The sequence below is a fragment of the Andrena cerasifolii genome, chromosome 2 (assembly GCF_050908995.1).
Source record: "Andrena cerasifolii isolate SP2316 chromosome 2, iyAndCera1_principal, whole genome shotgun sequence".
Lineage (NCBI taxonomy): Eukaryota > Metazoa > Arthropoda > Insecta > Hymenoptera > Andrenidae > Andrena > Andrena cerasifolii.
In genome coordinates this window covers 7427599-7449041 of record NC_135119.1, presented here as the reverse complement: position 1 = coordinate 7449041, position 21443 = coordinate 7427599, and the positions used below count along the sequence as shown (strand labels likewise).

Sequence of the window (21443 nt, the reverse complement as noted above, 5' to 3'; positions counted from 1 at the left end):
TTTTCGTCCTCCGATCAACAGCAACAGGTTCTAAGTACAAAGAAACTTCCCAGGCCAGCCATTGTACATTTGTACATTTGACGCGCGGGTCGCGATCAGTTACCGATCAGTGCGATAACTTATGGTCTGTTCGGCACATTCGTCTAATATTTATTGACACATACACAGTGAGTGAAATCTTTCAATTCTGATATTCATTGCGATCAACATCCTATTTAGACGTAGTTTATGTACCGCGAAAGAAGGGTTGATGAGAAGTTGCAAATAACCGTTAGAAGACGCAGAGTTTGAAGTAGCGTATTATTTGAACGTGATTTTGAACGCGACGTATACTTATGTCGCATATCTATAAGTATGGTTGTTCATCGTGCGAAATAGTAAGACAGTTACATTCTTACTAATCTTCTTGCTGTGTATAATAAGTTGATTAGTCGCTAATCACAATTCACGGTGCGTTTCCTTGTAATCGTCTGTATCGTTAAATAATTCGTGGGACAAAAGCAACACATTCTCTTCTTCCGTTTTCACAACATCTGTACAATTATGTTAATATCCTGCGCGTTATTAAATCAACTTTGTAAAATTGTTGTTCTTTCTATTTTTACAGAGGAAGATATATACCTGATCTGCTTATTCCATCGAAAAGATGCCTGCACCAGAAGCTGACAGTCATAGCCGCAAGGCTAATTTCAAATTCAATTACAAGCACGAAGTAAGGATTAATATCTACTGTTATTTTTAATGCGGTTGTTGTCGATAAATGTACCCTTAGTTTCAGCAATTGTTATATAACATATAATTTGCTATTATAGGAGGCGCGCAGAAGAAGAAGCGAAGTGTCCGTTGAATTGCGCAAAGCTAGGAAAGATGATCAATTATTAAAGCGTCGTAATCTCAGTATAGGGAAGGAGTCACAAGCCCCTGTAGGTGAAAGCAACCTTTCGCCAATTTCTACATCCGTAGAAGAAATTGTGGTCGGCATGAAATGTCCAGACGAAACTATTCAACTTCAAGCGACGCAGGCTTGTAGGAAAATGTTAAGTCAAGAGAAGAGTCCACCGATAGATATTATGATACAGCGTGGGATCGTCCCACGTTGCGTGGAATTTTTGGATTGCCATCACAAGTATGCAGATACTGTAGTAAATTTAGTCGACTTTTACATAAGTTCAGGTGTTTATAATTTTCTTTGAACACTCGCAGCCCTGCGCTGCAGTTCGAAGCAGCGTGGGCATTGACCAATGTAGCTTCCGGTACATCAGAACAAACTCATGTTGTCGTGAAGCATGGAGCTATACCTAAATTGGTTGCGCTGCTAAAGTCTGCGTTGCCTAACGTCGCCGAGCAAGCAGTGTGGACGCTTGGAAACATTGCTGGGGATGGACCAACGACTCGTGATCTCGTTCTTGGACACAATGCGATGCCTCTTCTGTTAGAATTAATCAAACCTGATACTCCTGTATGTACGATGCACAAGTGCCTTAAGAGGTCATGCCTAGTTGGCAGGCGAAAAAAACGCGATTTTCGGGAATTTTTGGCGGGAAATCTAATGTGTATTTTTTACAACTATTTGCTTATTTTAAAAGTACATACATTCAGCAACTCTCAGTAATATTGTTACAGGAAAATGTTAAAAAATGAACGAATAACAGCCACTCTCCCGGAAGATATTTTTTTAGCGGTACCCACGATTTCTCCGAGCCGGATCATCTGAAATCGAAAAGTGAAGAAGATTCTGTTAGTATATGAATTTATATGGTTCGTGAACGAAGGATTTTTGTTTTTGATGAAAACTCTATTTTTAATTCACGAACAACGAACAATTCAGACATCGAAAAATCATGATTTTGCGTTAAACAGCTGCCATTTTGTCAGAAATCATTTTTTGAAAAATCCTTCGTTCACGAACCGGATGAACTCGTATATTAACAGAATCTTCTTCACTTTCCGATTTCAGATGATCCGGCTCGGAGAAACCGTGCTCACCGCGCAGCGCCATTATAAAAACAGCTTCCGCGAGAATGGCTGTTATTCCTTCATTATTTAATATTTTCCTATAACAAAATTACTGAGGGTTGCTGAATATATGTACATCTAAAATAAGGAAATAGTTGTAAGAAACATACATCACATTTTTCATAAAAAATTTCCGAAAATGACGTTCTTTTTCGTCTGCCAACTAGGCATGACCCCTTAATATAGTAGGCACGTAATTATTACTTAAACTTTTCTTTCGCTTAGGTATCATTTACACGCAATATCGTCTGGACATTATCGAATCTGTGTCGTAACAAAAATCCTCCACCTCCGTTCGATGTTGTAAAAATTGCTCTTCCAGTGTTGAACCGCTTACTTAGTAACACTGATAAAGAGATACTTGGTGAGTTAATCGTACATGTTACGGTATTAAGTTATAGTGCAGTTAAAGGCGAAACTATTTTTAAACCGATGTGGAATTTTCTAAAGCGACACAATTTATCATTACAGCTGATGCTTGCTGGGCTCTTTCGTATCTCACGGATGGCCCTAATGATAAAATACAAGCGGTTGTTGAATGTGGAGTTATTCCGAAGCTTGTAGATTTACTTGCCTCGACTGAAGTCACTGTGCTGATACCAGCGCTTCGTGCAGTTGGAAATATAGCTACAGGCAATGATATGCAAACCGATGCAATAATATCGGCAGGTGGTTTACCGCAGTTTGGATTATTATTACAGCATCATCGTATTAATATCGTCAAAGAGGCGGCATGGACTATTAGTAATATCACTGCTGGTAACATGGACCAAATTCAACACGTTATAAACGCAGGATTGCTGCCACCTTTAATACATGTTTTGCAGTCTGTAAGTAAATTACACTTCTCACTGAACGTGATTATTTAGGGAAATGGTTATATAATCCTGTATTTCGTTACACAGGGAGATTTTAAATCTCAGAAAGAAGCAGCATGGGCTGTGACTAATTTAACTACAGGTGGAACTGTACAGCAGTTAGCTCAACTGGTACAGCTGGGAGTGTTGGCACCATTTTGCAGCTTGTTAGACGCCAAGGATTGGAAAACTGTGGTTGTAGTTCTGGATGGGTTAACTAATATTTTGAACGCAGCGGAAAAGATGGGAGAAGCTGAACGGGTTGCTATTATGATAGAAGAAATTGGAGGTTTAGACAAACTAGAGGGTCTTCAACATCACGAGACAGAACAAGTGTATCAGAAAGCAATGGCGATGATCGATACTTTCTTCTCAGAGGGGGTAAGTAATCCTGTGCCTACTCGCTGCTTGATATTTAATTAACGATAAAATTCATGCATTACACGTGAAACTGTTGTTTATAGGAGCCTGAGGAATCAACGTTGACACCGGTGGCAAGTGATGGTCAATTGGAATTCAAACCAGCTGACACAGCTCAAAAAGGTTTCAATTTTTAAAATTCCTTCATCGTTTGTCCATTCAATAAAGTAGAGTGTGTTTCAGTTCATTCTGTAAATAGATTTGCACTCTTTCGTCATTAGAGACAAACATTCAAGATAAATTCTTTCTTTCTCATAATTCGTTAGAAACATATCGTGTGTTCCAATAGTAAGTTGCAGCTGATGTTCCTTTTCATAGGGAACTGAAAAATTGTCATTTGTTCACTGTTCGTCCTCTTCGCGTTTGGTGCATTAGTTTAAAGGGAACTTTCTCCTATAGAAATCAAGTGTTTCGTAATTTTTGTAAGAGTCATTTTTAAAATTGGCTCGACCGTTTTACGAATTTGTTCGAATCGATATTTACAAAAGAAGTTTTTTTTCAAATTTAATCGCAACTACGATCTTATTTACCAATGTTCCAGTTTCTTTTTTTATTTTATAAGTTAAATGTCACTACTTGTTACATCATGTGTTTGAAAATAAAACGTAATAAGCTGCATTACTCATCACATTTTGTACGTATTTTTTTAATGAAATTTTGATACAAAAGCTGACACGTCTTTATAATACTCAAATTCTTTCTAAATAATCTTGCGCTTGTACATCACATTAAAAATCATAAAAATGTTGAATAAGGTGTAGATTTAAAATTACCACTATGCAGACTTGAAATCGTTGTTACAATTTTAAACACTTAACTTTAAGCTAACGTAAGATTAATTTAAAGTAAGTTAGAGGACATAATTTCTTATGAATAAACATACACGATGTGTACTTAGCCGTATCGGGCTGCAAAGGACTAGATGAAATTGTAACATGGATTATTTTACCTATTATCTAATTACACGAGTATTTCACGTAGAGCATACAATACATTTAATCAAAATATGTTTCCAAATTGGCAAGTTATTTACGTATATTGTGTTGTCATAAAAATTTCGTTAGCGCAATTATTAAGTACTATCGTGGAAATGTTAGATGTTGCAAAATATCTTTTTAATACATCGCTGTTAATTAAATTATTATTCCTAGCTAAACAAAACAGTTTGAAACGCTGTTTCTTGTAAAGTTAATAATGTCTGTATTGCATTTAGTGAATACTTACAACGAAGTTTTAAATTTCACTATCGACTAAGAATAAAATCGCTTTGATCGTTCACTAAAAAGTGATAAACGAACGCAGCTTTTTTCCTATCAATTGTTGCTTGAATAGTACGACTTCTCTGATGCCGGTCATCTCTGCTTCTTGGCGGATCTCGCAAGAAAATCGACCCAAACAGTGTCGCTGCGAAATTAACGAAGAAGTAAAAATTTACTGATTTATAGAAAGAATGCTTATAACGAATAAAATCTTACCTAGAGTTTTCACATCCAATTCATTATCTTGAATGTGATTCAATAACTCTTGCAAAAAGTAGCATATGTAAAGAAAAACTGTTCTTCTGATCTCTGGCAGTTGCATCACAATCTATTGCATAATTGGAGCAATGTTAATTACTATGCACATAGTTATTTCCCCCTACAGGTGGAAATAAACATTTAGTGATTTATATACCTGCTTGCACTGTAAATAATTCGTTGCCGCAGATAAGCACACACTATGCAGATTGTATGGAATTAATGGTTCTGCCGTAGACTCTAAAAGTAACAGCAATGCCTCTGCAACAGAATGCACGCTACCAGCTGTGTAAAAGTTAAGGAACGAGGATTACATGTAATATTCTCGAGTTCTATATTGAGGGAAGGATACGCATTGGATCTTGACTTCCGTTGTCTAACCAATCTCTTATAGCTATAATTTCACTGTGAAGTCCTGGTGTTTCAAACAGCCCTACAGTTTTTATGCCATGTCGATACAATCTATCAACTAACAACCATACCTCTTTGGGTACAGCATATGGTTCTTGGGAAAGATTTTTATTATTCTCCTAAAATATGAAAGAATCAAATGGTATTAATTTTCTTTTAGCTTCCCCTGTTTATGTATGGTGTATCCAGCATGCTTACGAGCTCCATTAATCTGCCAATGGGGATTTCTCTGATCGGCACTCGAATGTGAACTAATGCTTCCATTGAAGATCCGAAACAACTTCTTTCATAAGTACCTGAAACAATTCATGTATGTTATCTGTTCCTTCTTACTTTAACGCGGAATTCACTTGGAATATTGCTACCTGTAACAGTTATGAATATATCCTTCCCTCCTTCAAGATGTAAAATCAAAATATCGTATAATTTATCTTCTCCGGAGTTTAATTTGCAAGCCGATTTTTTATCTACGTATATTTCGAACCTGGCATCACACTTCTCTCCTAAAGTACGACAAATATTCAATTACAAGATAGATTATTCGCCTTAAGGGGAAGAACAAATTAATTGAATTCTACCTGGTTTTATGAAGCCTTTGAAGGGTTCTATGTCCAACCAATCTTTACAGTAATTATTATCCCCTAATTTCTTTATGAATTCAAATTGAACTGGTACCTACGAACAGTATTACTATTATCTGTATAGGATAAGCATCAATTCTTTAAGAAATTTACCTGGCCAGTGTTAGCAATAATAAGTTCTTTACTGCTAGGTTCGAGAAACTTTAAAGTATCGAATATGATGTCTGTAGTGTCAACCATTACTTGAGGCAGAAATTCATTTTCTAATTTATCAAGCTTTTTCATAACTTCTTCGTGAGTTTTGCGATACTTAGCCACGTCTATAATCCTTATCTGCAAGTAATTTATAAATTATGAAACCCAATGACATCCCTTAAGCTTAAACTATCGTATGAAGTGTTTGCGCGCACCTGGGAATCAAAAATAGAGCTGACTGGTTTGTGGTCAGAGATCTTCAATTCAGAATGACTTCTGTAATCAATTGGCGTAATTGCCTCTCCTTTCCACAGTACACGATCACACCATGCTGGTGCTCTACCTTTTTCACTGTACAATGTATACGTTTATATATAATAAAATGTATATAAATATAAATGCAGGGTGATTCATAAGTGCATGCCAATACTTCAGGGGATAAATCTACATAACTTAATATATAAACCAGAAAGTTAATGTTTCTGTGTTAGTCTGTCCCCTAAAAACTTTCGAACGGTACACTCTTGGATCGCGAAATGTGCCTCAGCTCATGATGCCTGGCTAATCCAGATGTATGTGACTATTTTCACAAAAAAAAGAATACTAAAAAAGTTTTTTTAGAAAATCAGAATTTAAATTCCTGGCGAAGCCGAGTAGTAAAGCTAGTGTTCTGATATAAGTGAAAACGTCATATGAACATATGCCCTATATACCTTAGTTGTCGAGTTATGGATGATTAACGATAATGTTCGCAGTGCCTGCCTCGTGCCTAAATATACGCTACTGTACGCCTTAGTACGTTTCGACCTTATCTAAAGTTTACAAACAATATCCATCGATATGAAGTAGAGAAAACTCCGGGCAGTCGTTGCCTTATTCTCTCGGGTTCAGTATTATTCTAAAATCGGCGACTGCGGAACTCGATGTGTAGCGTGTGTTGAGGCTTTGAACATTTTCTTCCATCATCCATAACTCGAAAACTAAGGTATGTAGGACAATATGACGTTTTTACTTGTATATGTGTGTAGATTTACCCCCTCCAGTATTGACATGCACTTATGAATCACCCTGTATACAGCGTTACTTGCTAAATCAACCTTGAATCCCAATTATCAGTGCCTGGATCGAACTTATACGTTGGTTTAAATGTAATCTCTGCTTCATGGAAGCCTTGTAAAACGCGGCCTAATTGTCGTTGCTGGCCAAGTTGATCTAAAGCTAACAAAGGGGCATAGTTTTCTGCTTCTATATGCTGCTTAGCGACTACAACGTCCATCTCTGTTATTCTATAATTTAGATCCCCCAACCAGTAGATCTGACTGTATTTAAAATTTTGTTCTTTAAGTACCCTTTTACTAGATATACTTAAAAAAGAAAAAAAAACTAATGGTATACTTACTCGTGATCTTTAAAGCTTTTAGGTGGCACATATTTTGAGAACGATAATCGTGCACATATATCTGTGTAATCCTGATTTCGTCTCTCATATTCTTCACAGTGTGCTGCTAAATGGGCGTTAACAAAGCAAATAGATGTATTGTGAATAGAACAACTTACTGCTACTCCACCTTTGTTGCCCTATCGAGATCGAAAAATAAGGTCTAATAAATTGCATATATTCGCTTTAATTCTCAAGTTTCATTAACAAATTCCGAGATATTACCATTTTGCCCATAATACCAGTGCCTACTGTATCAACTGATACATTTTTTATATATGGTATGTGATTCTGCAAAGCATATATGAGCAACATCATACCCACTAGTCTAACAATGGCCACTTGCTCGTATACACCATCTGGGTGAAGAGACTTTGCTACAACTTGTCTGTAAAAGTACCAGCATAATATATTAATGTACTGTACTCGATACCATTCAATAACGGGTAAAAGTCACGAATATTCTATTGTAACTTTTCTACCTCCATTCTTCTTCTCTCGGAGTGTCGTTAAAAAGGAATGCTTCTTTAGTTAAATCTAATTCTTGAAATCCAATCGCGTATACATCTGGTGGTGTTTTGTCGCAGCTTAACCACTGGTACAATTTAATATCATTCGGTGGTTGACCGTTTACGTTCCACGTACCGATGAATATGCTACAACGATTTGGTTTCCAAACATAAGCAAGTGTCGGGTCACGTATAATACATAAATAAAACGAGACAAACCGAAATGTTTTGCTGTACGTATAGTCATCTTCTTTGCATGCCATCTGATACCGTACTGCTGACTCTCTGGTAACTACTGCGCTACGTCTTGTTGCAACTAGAACAGGACTTTCCAAATCCACAAGCTACAAAAATATTTTTAAATTGGATATTTGTATTATCGTTAATTTTAAAGTGGACATAACTTATTTTAATACGAAAGCATGTACTAACAGAATCAGTGGTATCTTGTGCATCCTCATTGGTAGTATTCAAGTTACGCGTACTCCCAGTTAGTTTCTGAATCCATAAAAACTCGGACGCTGGAGTTTTCGTTTTCTGATACACTGAAATTATCGAACGATATGGCCCTTAGCATTTAATGTAAGATATAATAACAACAAAGTTCATATTCACCTTCTATAGCTCTGAATATTTCAGATACCAAGGAACTAGTTCCTACACCAGGCCTCAATTCAAACACTAACTGTAATTTTCTTGACGTGACGTTAAGATATACGTCCAAAGGGTCTTTTTGCCTCTCGCCAGTATCTTTAACAAGCCAACATTTATTAAATGGCGAATAAAATACAGCAATATCAATAGCCCGTAAATAATATGGAGAAGTTACATACTTATATTACATTTAAAATCTTGATCGATGGGTAACAATCTTTCTATGGTAAGATCACTATAAACTTGAGGAGGAGTCCTAGATGTGATTAACACAACTAACGCATGTGTCGTTCCTTTGTTGAGGAGTGCTATAATTCGTGCATCTTTACTCAAACCCTGTATCAACGATGCTTCCATCGCCTTTAGATATCGTTAAGGATGTCTTATAAAAGAATCGTCTCATATATTCCCGGAAGAGACACATATTACATTACCATCGAGCGACGAATGGAAGGTAAATGTTTCGCTACATCATAGGATGACGACAAAACTCAGTACAACGAATATCATTTAACTTGAGCAGGAAAGTTCTTTTCTGAACATTAGCAAGAGCAACGGAGAAGAGATTAACAAAGAGAGCACTGAGAAAGTTCTTAATGAATTTAAACCCTGCTATAAATAAAGGACAAAAGAAATGATTTTGTTACCATAACTTTTAATAAAAGGATACAATTAACACAGCTTCTCCTGAGACAAATTTCGATTGGATAATCATTGATTGTTCTGGAGATGACATGTTTACTAGTGAAAAATTGTATATTCCTCGGAATACTTAATATAAAGCTCTTGTATGGCATGTGATAGCTAAACGCATAAATTATAAAATATTAACACATCGTGCTATACTATAAAATAGATTATATAATATTATTTTACGGAATGCTGTTATTGTAATAATTCTTACTGATATTTGTCTGTTATTATCGACAGTAAGACAAAAAAATAAAGATAATATACTTGTCAGTTTATACAGTATGATAAAATAGGAAAATAACTTTAACACCAATTGCATTGGACCTTTCCTGAACTGAGATACAGTTATTATTATTGAAACTGATAAGTTTCCGTCAAAAAATGCTTTTTCCTTCACATGTACACAATCTACTATTCCATACCTCACTTTATTTGTACTACACATTAACTATTGTTGCATTTTTCTGCACAGATTACTTCGTCTTATTAGGATAAGTTGCCAATGCTAACATTGAGGCATCTAGATCAAACAGTTTAATTTATTACTGATCAAATATAAATGACAGATTATCGAAACTGACGTTAGACATGATTAAATTTGTTTCATCGGTGTGTGATGGGTGTGTGCATCAGTGTGTATTAAAGGTTGGGTAGATTACTCCTGAGAGTGTACTCTTTAAAGTGTATTTGTGTATCTGTTCGCAATTGTGTAAGTGAAACCCCGCAGTTAGTGCACTTTCTATGAAAATGACTCACGCCAGGCGGGGTTTTCAACGGAATTTCGTACATCGCTGTAGCTCCATTGCAAACTTATAGCGAATTCGGTACCTCGCACTGACTGCACTGGTGCCAGAAAATGACTTGGATTGGTTGTTTCTGATAGAAACGAAGATCACTATATAAGAATCAACCAATCCAAGTCACTTTTTGGCACCAGTGCAGAGTCAGTGCGAGGTACCGAATTCGCTATTAGTTTAACTATTTTACATAAGGAAGTGAAGTGTAAAATCTATTTTTCTCCTCCAGTTTCCCATTTAAATAATGATAATTTAAAAAAATAATAATGATTTTCCTAGTTTCAGTTCATATCTTTCATCGGTAGGCGATTGTAGAGTCCCGTGGTCCATAAACTCAATAAATTTTTTAAATGCTTATCAAGCAATAAATGAACAATACAGTTGCCAAACACCATTGTATAATAATTCACAGAGCCTCTAATAGAGACCTAGAATTTCAAGTTGCAAATAATACTCACGAAATATTGTAAAAGAGCTCGTGAACAGACTCCAAGCTTATCTATTTCCTACAACTTTTCTGAAGGTTGTATTTGAAAATAAATGGTCACGACTAATTTATGTATACGGTCGTTCCGAGTTATTGATTTTCATATTGTTCAATAATTCATCTATACTTACATCATAAGTATCTAGTAAAATTTACGTTATAGTTAATGACATTAAATATTCCTGGATGAAATGCGCGGGTCAATATTTTCCCTGTCGCGTTGGCGCGAAAACAAGTCAACGCCAGAAAACGAATGGAGACTTCGGGAACAAACGTGCGTCACTGTGGGCAGAAAGTTAAATTACATAAATATACAAAGTTACATCGAATAAACACGTACCTCTTTCTTCTTCATTAAATAGTTATGTTTACACAAAAGCATTTAGTCAATAAAATTGCGGTGATGCGAATTTTTCATCATTTTTAACGCGCGAATGGAATTTCCCTAGCGGGCAGGAAGTACACTACATTTGCAGATTGAAGAATATGCCGACTTCCTGAAGCGCCGTAAGCGAATCTTCCTTTTCTAGCCCATCCATTGACCATGCCGTTTACTGCAATGGCGGTATAGATATCTTACGAAGAAGAAAGTGGATTTTCTGTAAAGTAAGTGAGTATTGTTTTTGTTTCTCTCTCCTCTCCTTTTACGTATCCATATTAATTACGAAGTAGCATGCTCTCGCGTGACATCTCTACCAAATTTGTGCTGTTGCAACGTTTGCAGGATGATTACAATTCGAATGGGCAAGGTCTAGTTGTGCTTTTATAGACTACAGAATTCAGTTTCTTCCATATTGATCAGCGTGCTAGTCAATATCACATAATCTCGCTTCTGTAAAGTAACAAAATTCAGTTATCGATAATAATCGTTTTCTTGAGGAATTCACCACATTACAAGGATAGGACGCCAAAGAATTCGCGCTAATCGTTCTCAACGTCTTAGGTTAGGATGATTTTTAAGTATTGTTTGATAAGTTAATAATATAATTTCTAGAATTTTAACTTTTAATCCATCGAGTATACTTCGTCTTGCACGTGTCCAACGTAATGAGTCCAACTCATTAGGTAATTGGAGAACTCTTTGTAAATTATACAATTTAATATATTCAGTTATGTGGGACTTTCTGTCCACTATAACTTTTCTAGGTGAAAAGAAAATTATTTACTTAAATTTGAATCATACGTATCGAAATGAAATTATATAGAAAACCTTCTTGCGCTTAAAGAAAATGTAATGAATCGACCCTTTTTTTCTGCCATAATTTATACTTTTAGGTAATATTTGGTATTTTAATATCTGAATGGACAATAAGGTGAATGCCTCAGAAGTAGAAAATATTTCAATGATCGGATCATCTGAAATTTTTCACCTACCTGAGGTCTCGGAGATATCGGAGGTGTTAGAATCTAGTGGTCTCAGTCCATTAACGTCTTCCTTGGATCATACTCTTACTCTTCAAGAGGATAAGTTACTTTCATCGGAAGTTAACATGGGCATAGAAGACACGTGGTACGAAATTGATAACTTTGTGAAGTTTACGCGCGGACGGATGGATCACGAGTGTTAATTTGATACGATTATGTTACGGTAGGACTGAAGCAAATAGTTCTACATCAGACTATGCCATTCCACTTCCACCACCACCTGGTTTAAATGATTTCACGGACGTCGGTGCAGATCCTATCGGCGATAACGGAACTGGAATAGAGCACGGCCCGTTTTTGCCTCCTGGCGCTCCAGCTTTGAACAATTTATTTTCAGAAGGCGGAGATTCTCAGGATGATTCACCCATGGGTAAGCATACACACTTATATATTTTTGTACATGACGTCGACGATTTTATCTGCTGCACAGATTTCTTTTCTAAGTTCACGGAGCAAGGAACAATCTCATTTACACACATTTGTTTTTATAGAGGATGTAGTTTTACGCGCGGGAGTATGTGGTCTTCATAATCTTGGTAATACTTGCTTTATGGCTGCTGGTTTGCAATGTTTAACTGCCACTCCACCTGTCCTGCGACATTTTTTGGATTTGCAGCAAAGGGGGGGGAAACTACCTCCTCCTGGATCGCTAATGGCACATTTTAGCGTACTCCTCGGCAAAATGTGGTCGGGCAGATACAGTGTTCTCAGGCCTACTGATTTTAAGCAAACCTTAGGGGCGTATCATTCGCAATTTAAGGATTATAGACAGGTAAATTAATATAGCTTCTTGTAAAAATTGCTGAATCGTCAGTAAGAGGTTCGAATAATTTATTGAGATTACTAACAATTGCCAGCATGATTGTCAAGAATTTCTTGCGCTGCTGTTGGACTCCTTACACGAACAAATGAACACAGCGAAGTGTACGAAAAATTGTCAAACTCCGTCGTCTACAACCACTGTCAATTCGATTAATTCAATTGGGAATTCAAATGGGAAGGCCATGTCCCCAGTCACTGCCACTAGCAATTCTAACTGCAACGCAGACTTGTTGGAAATGTACGGCTGTTTACCGTCACCGGAATGTCCCAACAGTCCGAATGTTACAATGGCTGGCTCCCCGAGAGGTACAGAAAGTTATTATATAAGCTGTCGCGGAAATATTATGTCACACTGTTGTTTCATTGAAATGTTACTCTGTAGATTTAGATTCACCTATAGGTGAGTTAGACAGCGTTGCTAATTCACCGCGAGGGTCGCCTTTGAACGACGGCGAGGACGACGAAGAGACGCTCGATTCCGATGAAACTATCGAAGCAAAAGCAAGCGCTTTCATTCACAATAAAGTCGACGATAAAGAAAACGAAGTGCCACCTTCGTTAAGGTTGGACACGTTAATTGAACTCTCGATAAATGTTCCGAAGTATCGAGGTCTTTATGATATTCATAAAGAAGCAAAAACTAGCAATGCGAATTTCTTAGTGACGCAACAGGAATGTAATAATGAGATCCATTATGATTCCCAGAAGTTCCCAAAAGAGAACGTCCGTAGGATGCCTTTGGACAACTCGAATTTAATGGAGAATCATGATTTCGACAATAAGAGTGTCAGCGTGAAAAGAATAAAAGAAGTGAACGTTCAGAAAGTCAATTGCGGCGCGGATTACGCGTCAAACGGTTCTGATATAGAATACGATAATGGTTTGGAGAAGTGTAATGTAAAACGCATGCGGCTGGATGATCAAGAGAAGAATCACAAACGCGACGGGCTTGGAACGATCAGTACTCAGTGCACACGGATCTCGCAGACATATGGAAATGGTGCTATAGCGGCACAAGATGAAATCGAGGCTGATAAACATTGGGCAAAGCACTTAAAATCTAATAGGAGCATTATCGTCGATACTTTCCAGGGGCAGTTTAAAAGCAAGGTAAACGCGATCATGTTGAATGCAATATTTCATATCATATGGGGGACAACATTGGGATGGTGCTTTAAATAATTCACTGTTACCGTAAAATGTCTCCTATATTAAAATTCAGTAGCTTTACCTTCTTGCTTCGAGAAGCGTGAGGGGCAAGTCTCATTCTGCTGATACATATTTTATTTTGTGAAATTTAAACTCGAGTTAGGCTCAGCACCGATCTTCATGCTCCCCTTTGTACCGTAGGTTGTCTGCGCAGTTTGTAACCACGTTTCTGTAACGTACGAGCCTTTTATGTATTTATCCGTACCACTACCTCACGCGATGGAAAGGCAGCTGAATGTTACATACGTTCCTGCAAATGGCGATCCGCCCATAAAGTGCGTTGTCTCGCTGAACAAACAGGCGCGCATTGGAAAGTTAAAGGAGGAACTGTTGAAAACGCTCGGCAAGGAAAACATTGCGGTGGCTAACATCGCGCTCGCCGAAGTTTTAGAGAACCATATATCAAAGATTTTGGTAAGCATACGTCGCGGCTAGCAAAAGTGCACATGTTTTTGATTTACAACTTTTAATAATTTATGTACAGCATGCTCGTGTTTAAAAAGAAGTTGGTCGACTCGGTGCGATTCTATATTATTTTCTTTGTAGTATATTTAATTCTACTTCTAGTGTAATATCACAGTTTTTACGTTGATATTTACATTAAGTATATACACATACTTTTGGTAGAAGCGAAGTTTAACTTCGGTTGATTTTTCGAGAGAAAGAAGCATGGATTTTAATTCCCATGAATGGCAATTATGGAGGGTGAAGAAAGCGACTTACCGAGTAGGATTGGTAATCGTTGATACTGTCCTCCAAGAGTAAACATTATGGAAGAACACTCTCGTAGCGTAAAGTCTTAGTTACGGGGCTACATTCCATTATACAGATTCAAATTATCGTTCCTATAGTTTCCCTCTCGGTCTCTCATTTATATCTTGTTCTCCACATCCCCTTGTTATTGGCCCGTCACGGCCGTTACTCCTCGACTATATTATTTGATCCTTGCCTTTGTACCTTATCGCGCTAGATGGAAAAGTCACTGTCGGATTGTACATCAAGGTTTTAAATTTAAGGATGACAATACACTGTTGAGACACATCAACGATACGAATCGATCTATATACGCCTTTGAACTCACGGAACCTCCGGACGCGTACACTTCAATGCCAGATGGTGGTGGGGACCGTGTAATGGATACCAACACCTGCCAGAAGTGTACAATCACAGGAGAGGAAATCCCATGTACCATTTGCCTCGAGGATTTGGACGGAGATCTGAAAAGGCATAGCGGCAATAGCTGCAACTTCGTCATGTGTGATACCTGCATCGAGGTGAGCTGAGCTTCATTTCATACTTCATTAAGATCATAGGTCAGATCTCTTTATCGGCTTCAAACTTTTCTACATCATTGTTGATATTCTATACCTACACTTAACGGATAACCCGATGATGAAAACGGCAGCTTCAATCTAGCGGTAGGGGTGCACATGCAAGGCACATCGTTACCACTATTTCACCCCGGGAAGGTCTGAGATTAAATCCACGAACGTTCTAGCCGGGCGGTACCGTAAGGGCACGTACGGGAACCAGAAATAGCTTTGCGTTTCCACTTAGCTCGGGAAACTTCTGTTGAAGTTGAGGCGTTTGGGAATCGGAAAGATGGAAACCCGTATGGTTCGCTATTTGAGTACAATCCGCAAGCCAGATAACTCGTATTCTGGAACTCAATTCAGACTAATCTGAGGCTGCTGTGTACTGAGGGTTCTACATTACATGTAACATTGTACTTGAATGTTAATTACTCGCTTTGCACACTGATCTGTTTCGGGTTTGAACATTAACGATGATTAGTAGGGAGAAGTAAATATATTACAAGTTGTACAAACATTTTCAACACTCAACGGGATATGTTAATATTTAGTACACATTGAACTTGTGCGCGCATTACTAATGATAGGCATCATACCACAGAAATGAAGCTTCAAAGCATTACTTCCAAACTTGTATAATGTGACGGCCATTAACAGATGATTCTTTCAATTAAACAGAATTACTTCAAGAATCAAACGGAACCTCAAATGTGTCCAATGTGTTCAACGTACATGACCGCATCGTCTTTCATTAAAATAGATCAAACGGGTCGGCCGAGGCCCGCTGTTAGGATCTTGAATGTACCGTTGGTGTTGCGCCACGACACGACGAACGAAACCACGAACAACCGTAAAGGAACGAAGCTTTTCGGTTATCCGCATTTAGTGAGATTACCTTCAAGAGTGAACGCTAGAGACTTGTACGACATTGTAACGAGGAACGTACCGCAAGAAGGAGATTACACGCTTCATTTTGTTACAGGACAGGTTAGATCATTGTTATCGATCGTCTTCGCTGCATGGATATTAGTGAACGAACGAACAAATCACAAGTACAATACATTGAATCGATAACTAAAGTAAGTTTTTTGCAGGGCCATCATTGTTCGCGTTGTATGTACACTGCGCATTGCACGGGCTGCAGCGTGCCGGAAACTGGCATGGTAGTATTGCAAAATGGCGATACATTGGCTGTGCGTTACACGGAACAGGTTCCTAAGATAGCACCTCCGGTCGAACATGTCAGCGTTAGCAAACAGAGGCCCCCTCATCCTCTGTCCCTATACGACTGCCTTCAAGCATTTAGTCAGAGGTACGTTTGACTCCTTCGAGCAATTGTGATTTATTCTTCTTTTGTAATTAATATCGCGATCTACTTTTAGCGAGACGCTAGACGAACACAATCCTTGGTTTTGTCCCAAGTGCGAGCGAAATCAGTGCGCTACGAAAACGCTCACAGTTCACAGATACCCCAAGTTCCTCATAGTGTATTTGAAACGGTGCGTTTTGTTCCGTTTGTACAATAATTCTCACACGATACTCGTCCGGGACGTAATAATATTCTTCCTTTTTCAATGCCTGTTACAGCTTTGTGTTTTACGAATGTGCTAGCATGAAATTGGACGACAAAGTCACATTCCCTTTGGTTGGTCTGAGCGTAGGTCGGCACTTGTACGATCTGTACGCCTGCGTTTGCCATTTTGGAGGTACACATCGTTATTCCGTTTACGTAACTCGCGGGTGGTTACGGTAATAATTTTTATGGCTATTTCTTTTGGGCTCGTAGGAGTATCAGCTGGTCATTACACGGCGTACGCGAGAAATCCTCGCACCGATGTGTGGTACTACTACAACGATGAGATCACGAGCAGACAGAAGCCTCAGGACGAAGACTTCAGCAACGCTTACATACTTTTTTACAGTCGGCAAGGGACCAATTTGAAACCGTGCAATATATAACCAGTGCTGAATCGAAGAACCTGGCGCACGAGGTGCGCCAGTCACTTAGGGAGAGTGGGTAAGAGAAAGGGGTATGGTTGGTCGATGGAGAGGTTTACTAAGTATTACGTTTGCGTGTCGGTCGAATGGAAAACTGCTCACAAATCTCGTTATCTATTTTTTCTGGTAATCCACCGCTCGTGGTCTGTCTCCATCGTGTCCCTTTTACTTCATTACGTTTCCAAACTTCTCGCTGTTCTCAGATATTTCGCGAGAGTCCTAAGGACAGCGCGGCGTGTACGATGTAAACGTGTAAACTCGCTGACTCTTTAATGTCATCGTTAGCTGTAGGCCGTGGCGTTTCTTCGGCAATCGTTTCGCTCGATTTCGGGGAAAGATGATTATCTCGTGAATGATGCTCGCCGCGAGGGCAGCACGTGCGTGGGCATGGTTATTAGAACAAGTTAATACTTGGGAAGGTGCGAAGCGTATTTATACCGGATCTGCGCGTAAACGTGCGTCGAATTTGTACAGGTAGTAGGTGATTAAAACGTAGAAACCAGGAATCGAACAGGCGTAATTTATTAGCGAATAAAAGGTGAACGTTACGATGACTAGATAACACACTTAAAAATATGCCCGTTAAAACGACAGGAAGTGTAACCATTCAAGCTGTGTATCGATCGCGTTTTCTTTTTACCATGGAACAGATACAAGACTGCTAAACTGTATTTGTAATCTGCATGTACATTGTAGCAAAGGAAACCGTTGTATCTGCAGATTATTTATTAAATTAGTTTTGTTGTAATTTTATTACAAGATATTCATTTTACTTGTTATATATATATATTACGTACGCTCGTCGTATTCACACGCGCGCAACACACACACGGACACACGCATGCGTTATATAATACATTATCACCATACCCGTTGTCAGTGTGCTGTCTTGTGGCCCGATAACTCTGTATTGTTATATATCGTCGTCGTACAAGTTTAAACGTTTTATTGTAAAAATTACTATCGTGAAACGAGTTGTTGGAATCTTTCTCGGTCGAAAGAATTCGCCAGCTAGAGATGGCTATAGTCTGTGTTCTATATTTGTGTTCAGCTCGATCGGATGTAAGTTCGCGTAACTATCCTTCGTTTCCTAATCAGCTAATCGGCTAGCGTTATACAATTCCGGATCGATGGTGGACTATAATATATCATTGACTCCCGACGCTTCTCTCCTTTTAAGAACAATTTATAAATAAGTCACCGCTATTGAAACTGTCGGGTCTCGGAAATTGTTCGGGTGTCTGTGAGGTCCAGGTTTTAATTTACAGATCGTACAGCCGGATAAGAAGTAACGGATATCCTAGATCGCTAGATCTGGAAGAGTTAATTGTACCTTTATAGCCATCGAAAGTTTATCCGAAAGTGTAGGAATATAAAGATACAAAGAGGGAGGAGATATGCAAAATCGAGGGAAACTAAGGCCACCGATAGGGTAACGATTAGATTCATTAAATATATGTAAAAGACGATCTTTGGTATGTACATTAAAAATTCTTATCGCCAATGTCCCGCGATAAATGCCTCGCGTTTTGTAACGATCAAAACGTGCTCGCCCGCTCGATGGTGTGAAAATATACGCCACGATTACTGATGAGCGGGACACTCGGAAAATTTCTGAATAATTTAACGATAACCACGAATAATGGTGTTGGTGTTAGAATATACTTCTCGAAATTTTTTCAACTGTTCCTTCTTCTAATTTAAGAAAAAAAAAAAAGAACAAACACCACGTTCATTCTATATTCTCGATCGAACAGCGGCGGTGATGCATGGGTACCTGTTCGTTGTCATCGCACTTCAAACGATTTTCTAAATTTAATCTATCCAGACGCCGTATCGTTGTTAAAATCTCCATTGCTTAATGTAAAGACACCGTGAACCATACCACTGCCCCGGGATGCACCAGGCCACCGATCTCGCAATTTATTGTCCTGGTCTCACCGTTGAGAACGAACAGTGCGTCGTTCGAAGGGCTGACCATGTACTTGCCAAATACACCGCTCTGCACAATTGGTCTGTTCGGGTTTCCCCATTTGGTTACACTTGGCGGCGTAGCTTTCCCCACTCCGGTGATCATCTCCACTTTACCTGCGTAACGAGAGAGCGAACATTGACACGTCACAAAGAAGTCTCGTTTACCCAGTAGCATCGAGAAGTTTCGAATGCATCTGGGAAAGCCTTAAAAACCCAAGCTTTCGGAAGATCAACTAGAATATCACGTCTGAACATTCGTATCTCACCAGTGGACAGATCGAGGAACAGGATGTCCTCTTTGTCGATGGACGACGCATAAATATCGTAACCATGCGTTGTCTGCGACGGATAGAGCGCGATGTCGCTGATGTTCAACGTCGTTTTCACGTCAAACGCGAACTTTAGGCCGCCGGCTGAAAGTAAAATAGTGCATCGTTGACCGGTCGCTACGAGTAACGTCCCCATCGATCGTGGCAGATCTTATTGCCAGAGGAATAACTCTTAATTACATGATATTTCCTGTACAACCAGAGTCACGCCCGTGTCCTGCTTGTCCAACGTGACGAGATGTCTAGAATCAGGCGAGATCGTTGGTCTTCCCAGAAGATTTGGTTTGTGAGCAAGCACAGTGTCGGTGAGATAATCCAGCAACAGTTGACCGGTCGGGCGATTGGTAACTGGTTCCTGGCACTCGATTATCACGAAACCGTCTGCGGAACGAACAAGTAGATTACTTCTAGATTTGCCTCCAGGCAACCGAGCCGATGGGATCGGAAAGGGCACTCACAGAGAACTGAAAATTGTGAATTCACTGGAACGCAATTGTAAGAACTTAAGTCGGCCCTACGCGTGTACTTCATGTTCTTCAGGTCGAGCTTGTACATGTTCCGTTGATTCGAGTGGCTCACGTAACCGTACTTGAACGTGTGCTCGATATCCTAAGCAGATGAAAGTAGCCGCTGTATTTACGAGGATCGGTGGCTAACGATAATGACCAAACGGACGCTTCATCTACCTGCGGTTCGGGGATGTAAATGTTTTGGATGACATCGAACTGCGCGTCGAATGGTTCTGGCCGAATGGCACGGTGCTTCTTCTTCTGAGCGGCGTTCTCGATCACTTGCACCGTTTTCACACCGATGTCTTCCTCGTCCCGCCAATTCAACACCCAGACTTGGTCGAGCGAGGGTACGTACCAGAGTTGAACTGGAGTCTTATCAGTGGGCACCACCTACGCGAATGAAAAAGACTTTTGTAACACTCGTAATCGGTATAAGCGAAGCGAACGTCGTTCACTCACGTCCACTATGACCATTTGTATCTCGCTAATGACCAGCACTCGGTCTTTGTCCGGTTGGCTGACGTATACGTATCGGTTTGCAACATTGATCGCGCGACCCCAGGAGCAGGGGACACCTGCGACTCCGCACACGTATTCCTAAGAGATGAAAATAGCGGATACATATGGAAGAAACGTAACTGCAGGGGTGTCTAAATCATTTAGCACTGTCTGCCTTGCCTGGGTGCCAGGAATAACGTCCGTCGACCGAATTTCATGACGCGGCCGACACGCGGATGGCTCGTAGACCAAGATGCCCCACTCGTGGAAGGAGAAGAATCTGCGCTCCTCACTTGCCGCCGCTGGGTAGGACACAATCGCTATTAATACTCATTAACGAACCACTAATTTCTGTTTATGCTTCTATAACAGATTATGGTCCTGCAGTCTGCCTTGCCCGGTGGCAATAGTATTGGAAGAAGGACATTGGGCATATCTTACAAGCAGAGCACTTGGCGTCGCATAACGTTCTTCAACTTACTGGGCGTAGGTTGGTCCTGAACAACCAGGCTGCTGATGTCCCTGGTGACGCCGCCGATGCTGCTGGCTTGGCACATGTACGCCCCCGTGTCAGCGTAGTCGACATTTTTGATGATCAGCTTAGTGCCGTTCCCAATAAGATCGTATTTGTCCGGGTGGTCGTGGTTCAGGGGCTCGTCGTTCTTGAGCCACTGCACCCGCGGAAGAGGCTCCCCGGCTACGTGACACTTTATTATCGCCTCTTCCCTCAAGCGTTTCGATTGGAACCGCGGTGTTACCCTTACCTCCGGGATAGCTTGGACAGAGAA

At 39.5% G+C, this 21443-nt stretch overlaps 4 protein-coding genes across 14 annotated transcripts in view; 2 read left to right on the top strand and 2 right to left on the bottom strand.

Annotated features, from left to right (window-relative positions):
* Nucleotides 1–22: 22 nt before the first annotated feature.
* Pen (karyopherin subunit alpha) lies at nt 23–3921 on the top strand. 3 transcript variants are annotated; one of them, XM_076807331.1, is made up of 8 exons: nt 23–167; nt 608–712; nt 813–1126; nt 1204–1459; nt 2242–2380; nt 2488–2846; nt 2922–3254; nt 3338–3921. In XM_076807331.1, the coding sequence occupies exons 2-8, from the start codon at nt 647–649 to the stop codon at nt 3428–3430; spliced, it is 1560 nt and encodes a 519-aa protein (XP_076663446.1). In that variant the 5' UTR covers nt 23–167; nt 608–646; the 3' UTR covers nt 3431–3921. The 3 variants fall into 3 exon arrangements, with proteins under 3 accessions (XP_076663446.1, XP_076663448.1, XP_076663447.1); XM_076807333.1 differs by lacking the exon at nt 23–167 and adding an exon at nt 244–377; XM_076807332.1 differs by lacking the exon at nt 23–167 and adding an exon at nt 428–450.
* Ocrl (Oculocerebrorenal syndrome of Lowe) lies at nt 3908–10637 on the bottom strand. Of its 4 annotated transcripts, none has more exons than XM_076807330.1 (19): nt 10547–10637; nt 9269–9402; nt 8778–8958; nt 8560–8694; nt 8377–8489; nt 8164–8288; nt 7918–8091; nt 7661–7823; nt 7397–7575; nt 7095–7316; nt 6213–6348; nt 5956–6135; nt 5800–5896; nt 5587–5724; nt 5420–5517; nt 5163–5340; nt 4968–5095; nt 4769–4880; nt 3908–4697 (listed from the first exon to the last, which is right to left on the bottom strand). In XM_076807330.1, exons 2-19 carry the CDS (start codon nt 9332–9334, stop codon nt 4537–4539), a joined length of 2586 nt encoding a protein of 861 aa, XP_076663445.1. In that variant the 5' UTR covers nt 9335–9402; nt 10547–10637; the 3' UTR covers nt 3908–4536. The 4 variants fall into 4 exon arrangements, with proteins under 4 accessions (XP_076663445.1, XP_076663442.1, XP_076663441.1 ...); XM_076807327.1 differs by lacking the exon at nt 10547–10637 and adding an exon at nt 9503–9963; XM_076807326.1 differs by lacking the exon at nt 10547–10637 and adding an exon at nt 9714–9963.
* On the top strand, nt 6797–19020 carry LOC143366317 (ubiquitin carboxyl-terminal hydrolase 4). 6 transcript variants are annotated; one of them, XM_076807316.1, is made up of 14 exons: nt 6797–6982; nt 11025–11181; nt 11851–12085; nt 12168–12370; nt 12492–12772; nt 12858–13128; nt 13205–13932; nt 14173–14445; nt 15048–15305; nt 16023–16331; nt 16439–16656; nt 16727–16843; nt 16932–17050; nt 17131–19020. In XM_076807316.1, exons 3-14 carry the CDS (start codon nt 11877–11879, stop codon nt 17301–17303), a joined length of 3159 nt encoding a protein of 1052 aa, XP_076663431.1. In that variant the 5' UTR covers nt 6797–6982; nt 11025–11181; nt 11851–11876; the 3' UTR covers nt 17304–19020. The 6 variants fall into 6 exon arrangements, with proteins under 6 accessions (XP_076663431.1, XP_076663428.1, XP_076663430.1 ...); XM_076807315.1 differs by lacking the exon at nt 6797–6982 and adding an exon at nt 11300–11518 and having other exon boundaries at nt 11027–11181; XM_076807314.1 differs by lacking the exon at nt 6797–6982 and adding an exon at nt 11300–11518 and having other exon boundaries at nt 11035–11185.
* Fstl5 (follistatin-like 5) overlaps nt 17849–21443 on the bottom strand; it is a 65424-nt gene continuing 61829 nt past the window's right edge. Inside the window, exons 10-17 of the mRNA XM_076807320.1 lie at nt 21137–21430; nt 20836–20957; nt 20617–20754; nt 20332–20547; nt 20104–20254; nt 19826–20026; nt 19583–19729; nt 17849–19430 (exon numbers count right to left, since the gene is read on the bottom strand). Of these exons, the coding sequence (XP_076663435.1) occupies nt 19201–19430; nt 19583–19729; nt 19826–20026; nt 20104–20254; nt 20332–20547; nt 20617–20754; nt 20836–20957; nt 21137–21430 (1499 nt within the window). The 3' untranslated portion in view covers nt 17849–19200. The remainder of the gene's footprint in view (nt 19431–19582; nt 19730–19825; nt 20027–20103; nt 20255–20331; nt 20548–20616; nt 20755–20835; nt 20958–21136; nt 21431–21443) is intronic.

What these genes read in the sequence shown, in the direction of transcription:
- Pen (XM_076807331.1), top strand. Translation starts at nt 647, where the DNA reads ATGCCTGCACCAGAAGCTGACAGTCATAGCCGCAAGGCTAATTTCAAA. An exon ending in TAATCAAACCTGATACTCCT is followed by an intron (nt 1,460 to 2,241) that starts GTATGTACGATG and finishes TCTTTCGCTTAG; the next exon opens with GTATCATTTACACGCAATAT. An exon ending in CACTGATAAAGAGATACTTG is followed by an intron (nt 2,381 to 2,487) that starts GTGAGTTAATCG and finishes TTATCATTACAG; the next exon opens with CTGATGCTTGCTGGGCTCTT.
- Ocrl (XM_076807330.1), bottom strand. Translation starts at nt 9,334, where the DNA reads ATGTCATCTCCAGAACAATCAATGATTATCCAATCGAAATTTGTCTCA. An exon ending in CAAAGGCTTCATAAAACCAG is followed by an intron (nt 5,725 to 5,799) that starts GTAGAATTCAAT and finishes GTCGTACTTTAG; the next exon opens with GAGAGAAGTGTGATGCCAGG. An exon ending in ATTATTTACAGTGCAAGCAG is followed by an intron (nt 4,881 to 4,967) that starts GTATATAAATCA and finishes ATTATGCAATAG; the next exon opens with ATTGTGATGCAACTGCCAGA.
- LOC143366317 (XM_076807316.1), top strand. Translation starts at nt 11,877, where the DNA reads ATGGACAATAAGGTGAATGCCTCAGAAGTAGAAAATATTTCAATGATC. An exon ending in TTCATTTTGTTACAGGACAG is followed by an intron (nt 16,332 to 16,438) that starts GTTAGATCATTG and finishes AGTTTTTTGCAG; the next exon opens with GGCCATCATTGTTCGCGTTG. An exon ending in CTGCGTTTGCCATTTTGGAG is followed by an intron (nt 17,051 to 17,130) that starts GTACACATCGTT and finishes TTGGGCTCGTAG; the next exon opens with GAGTATCAGCTGGTCATTAC.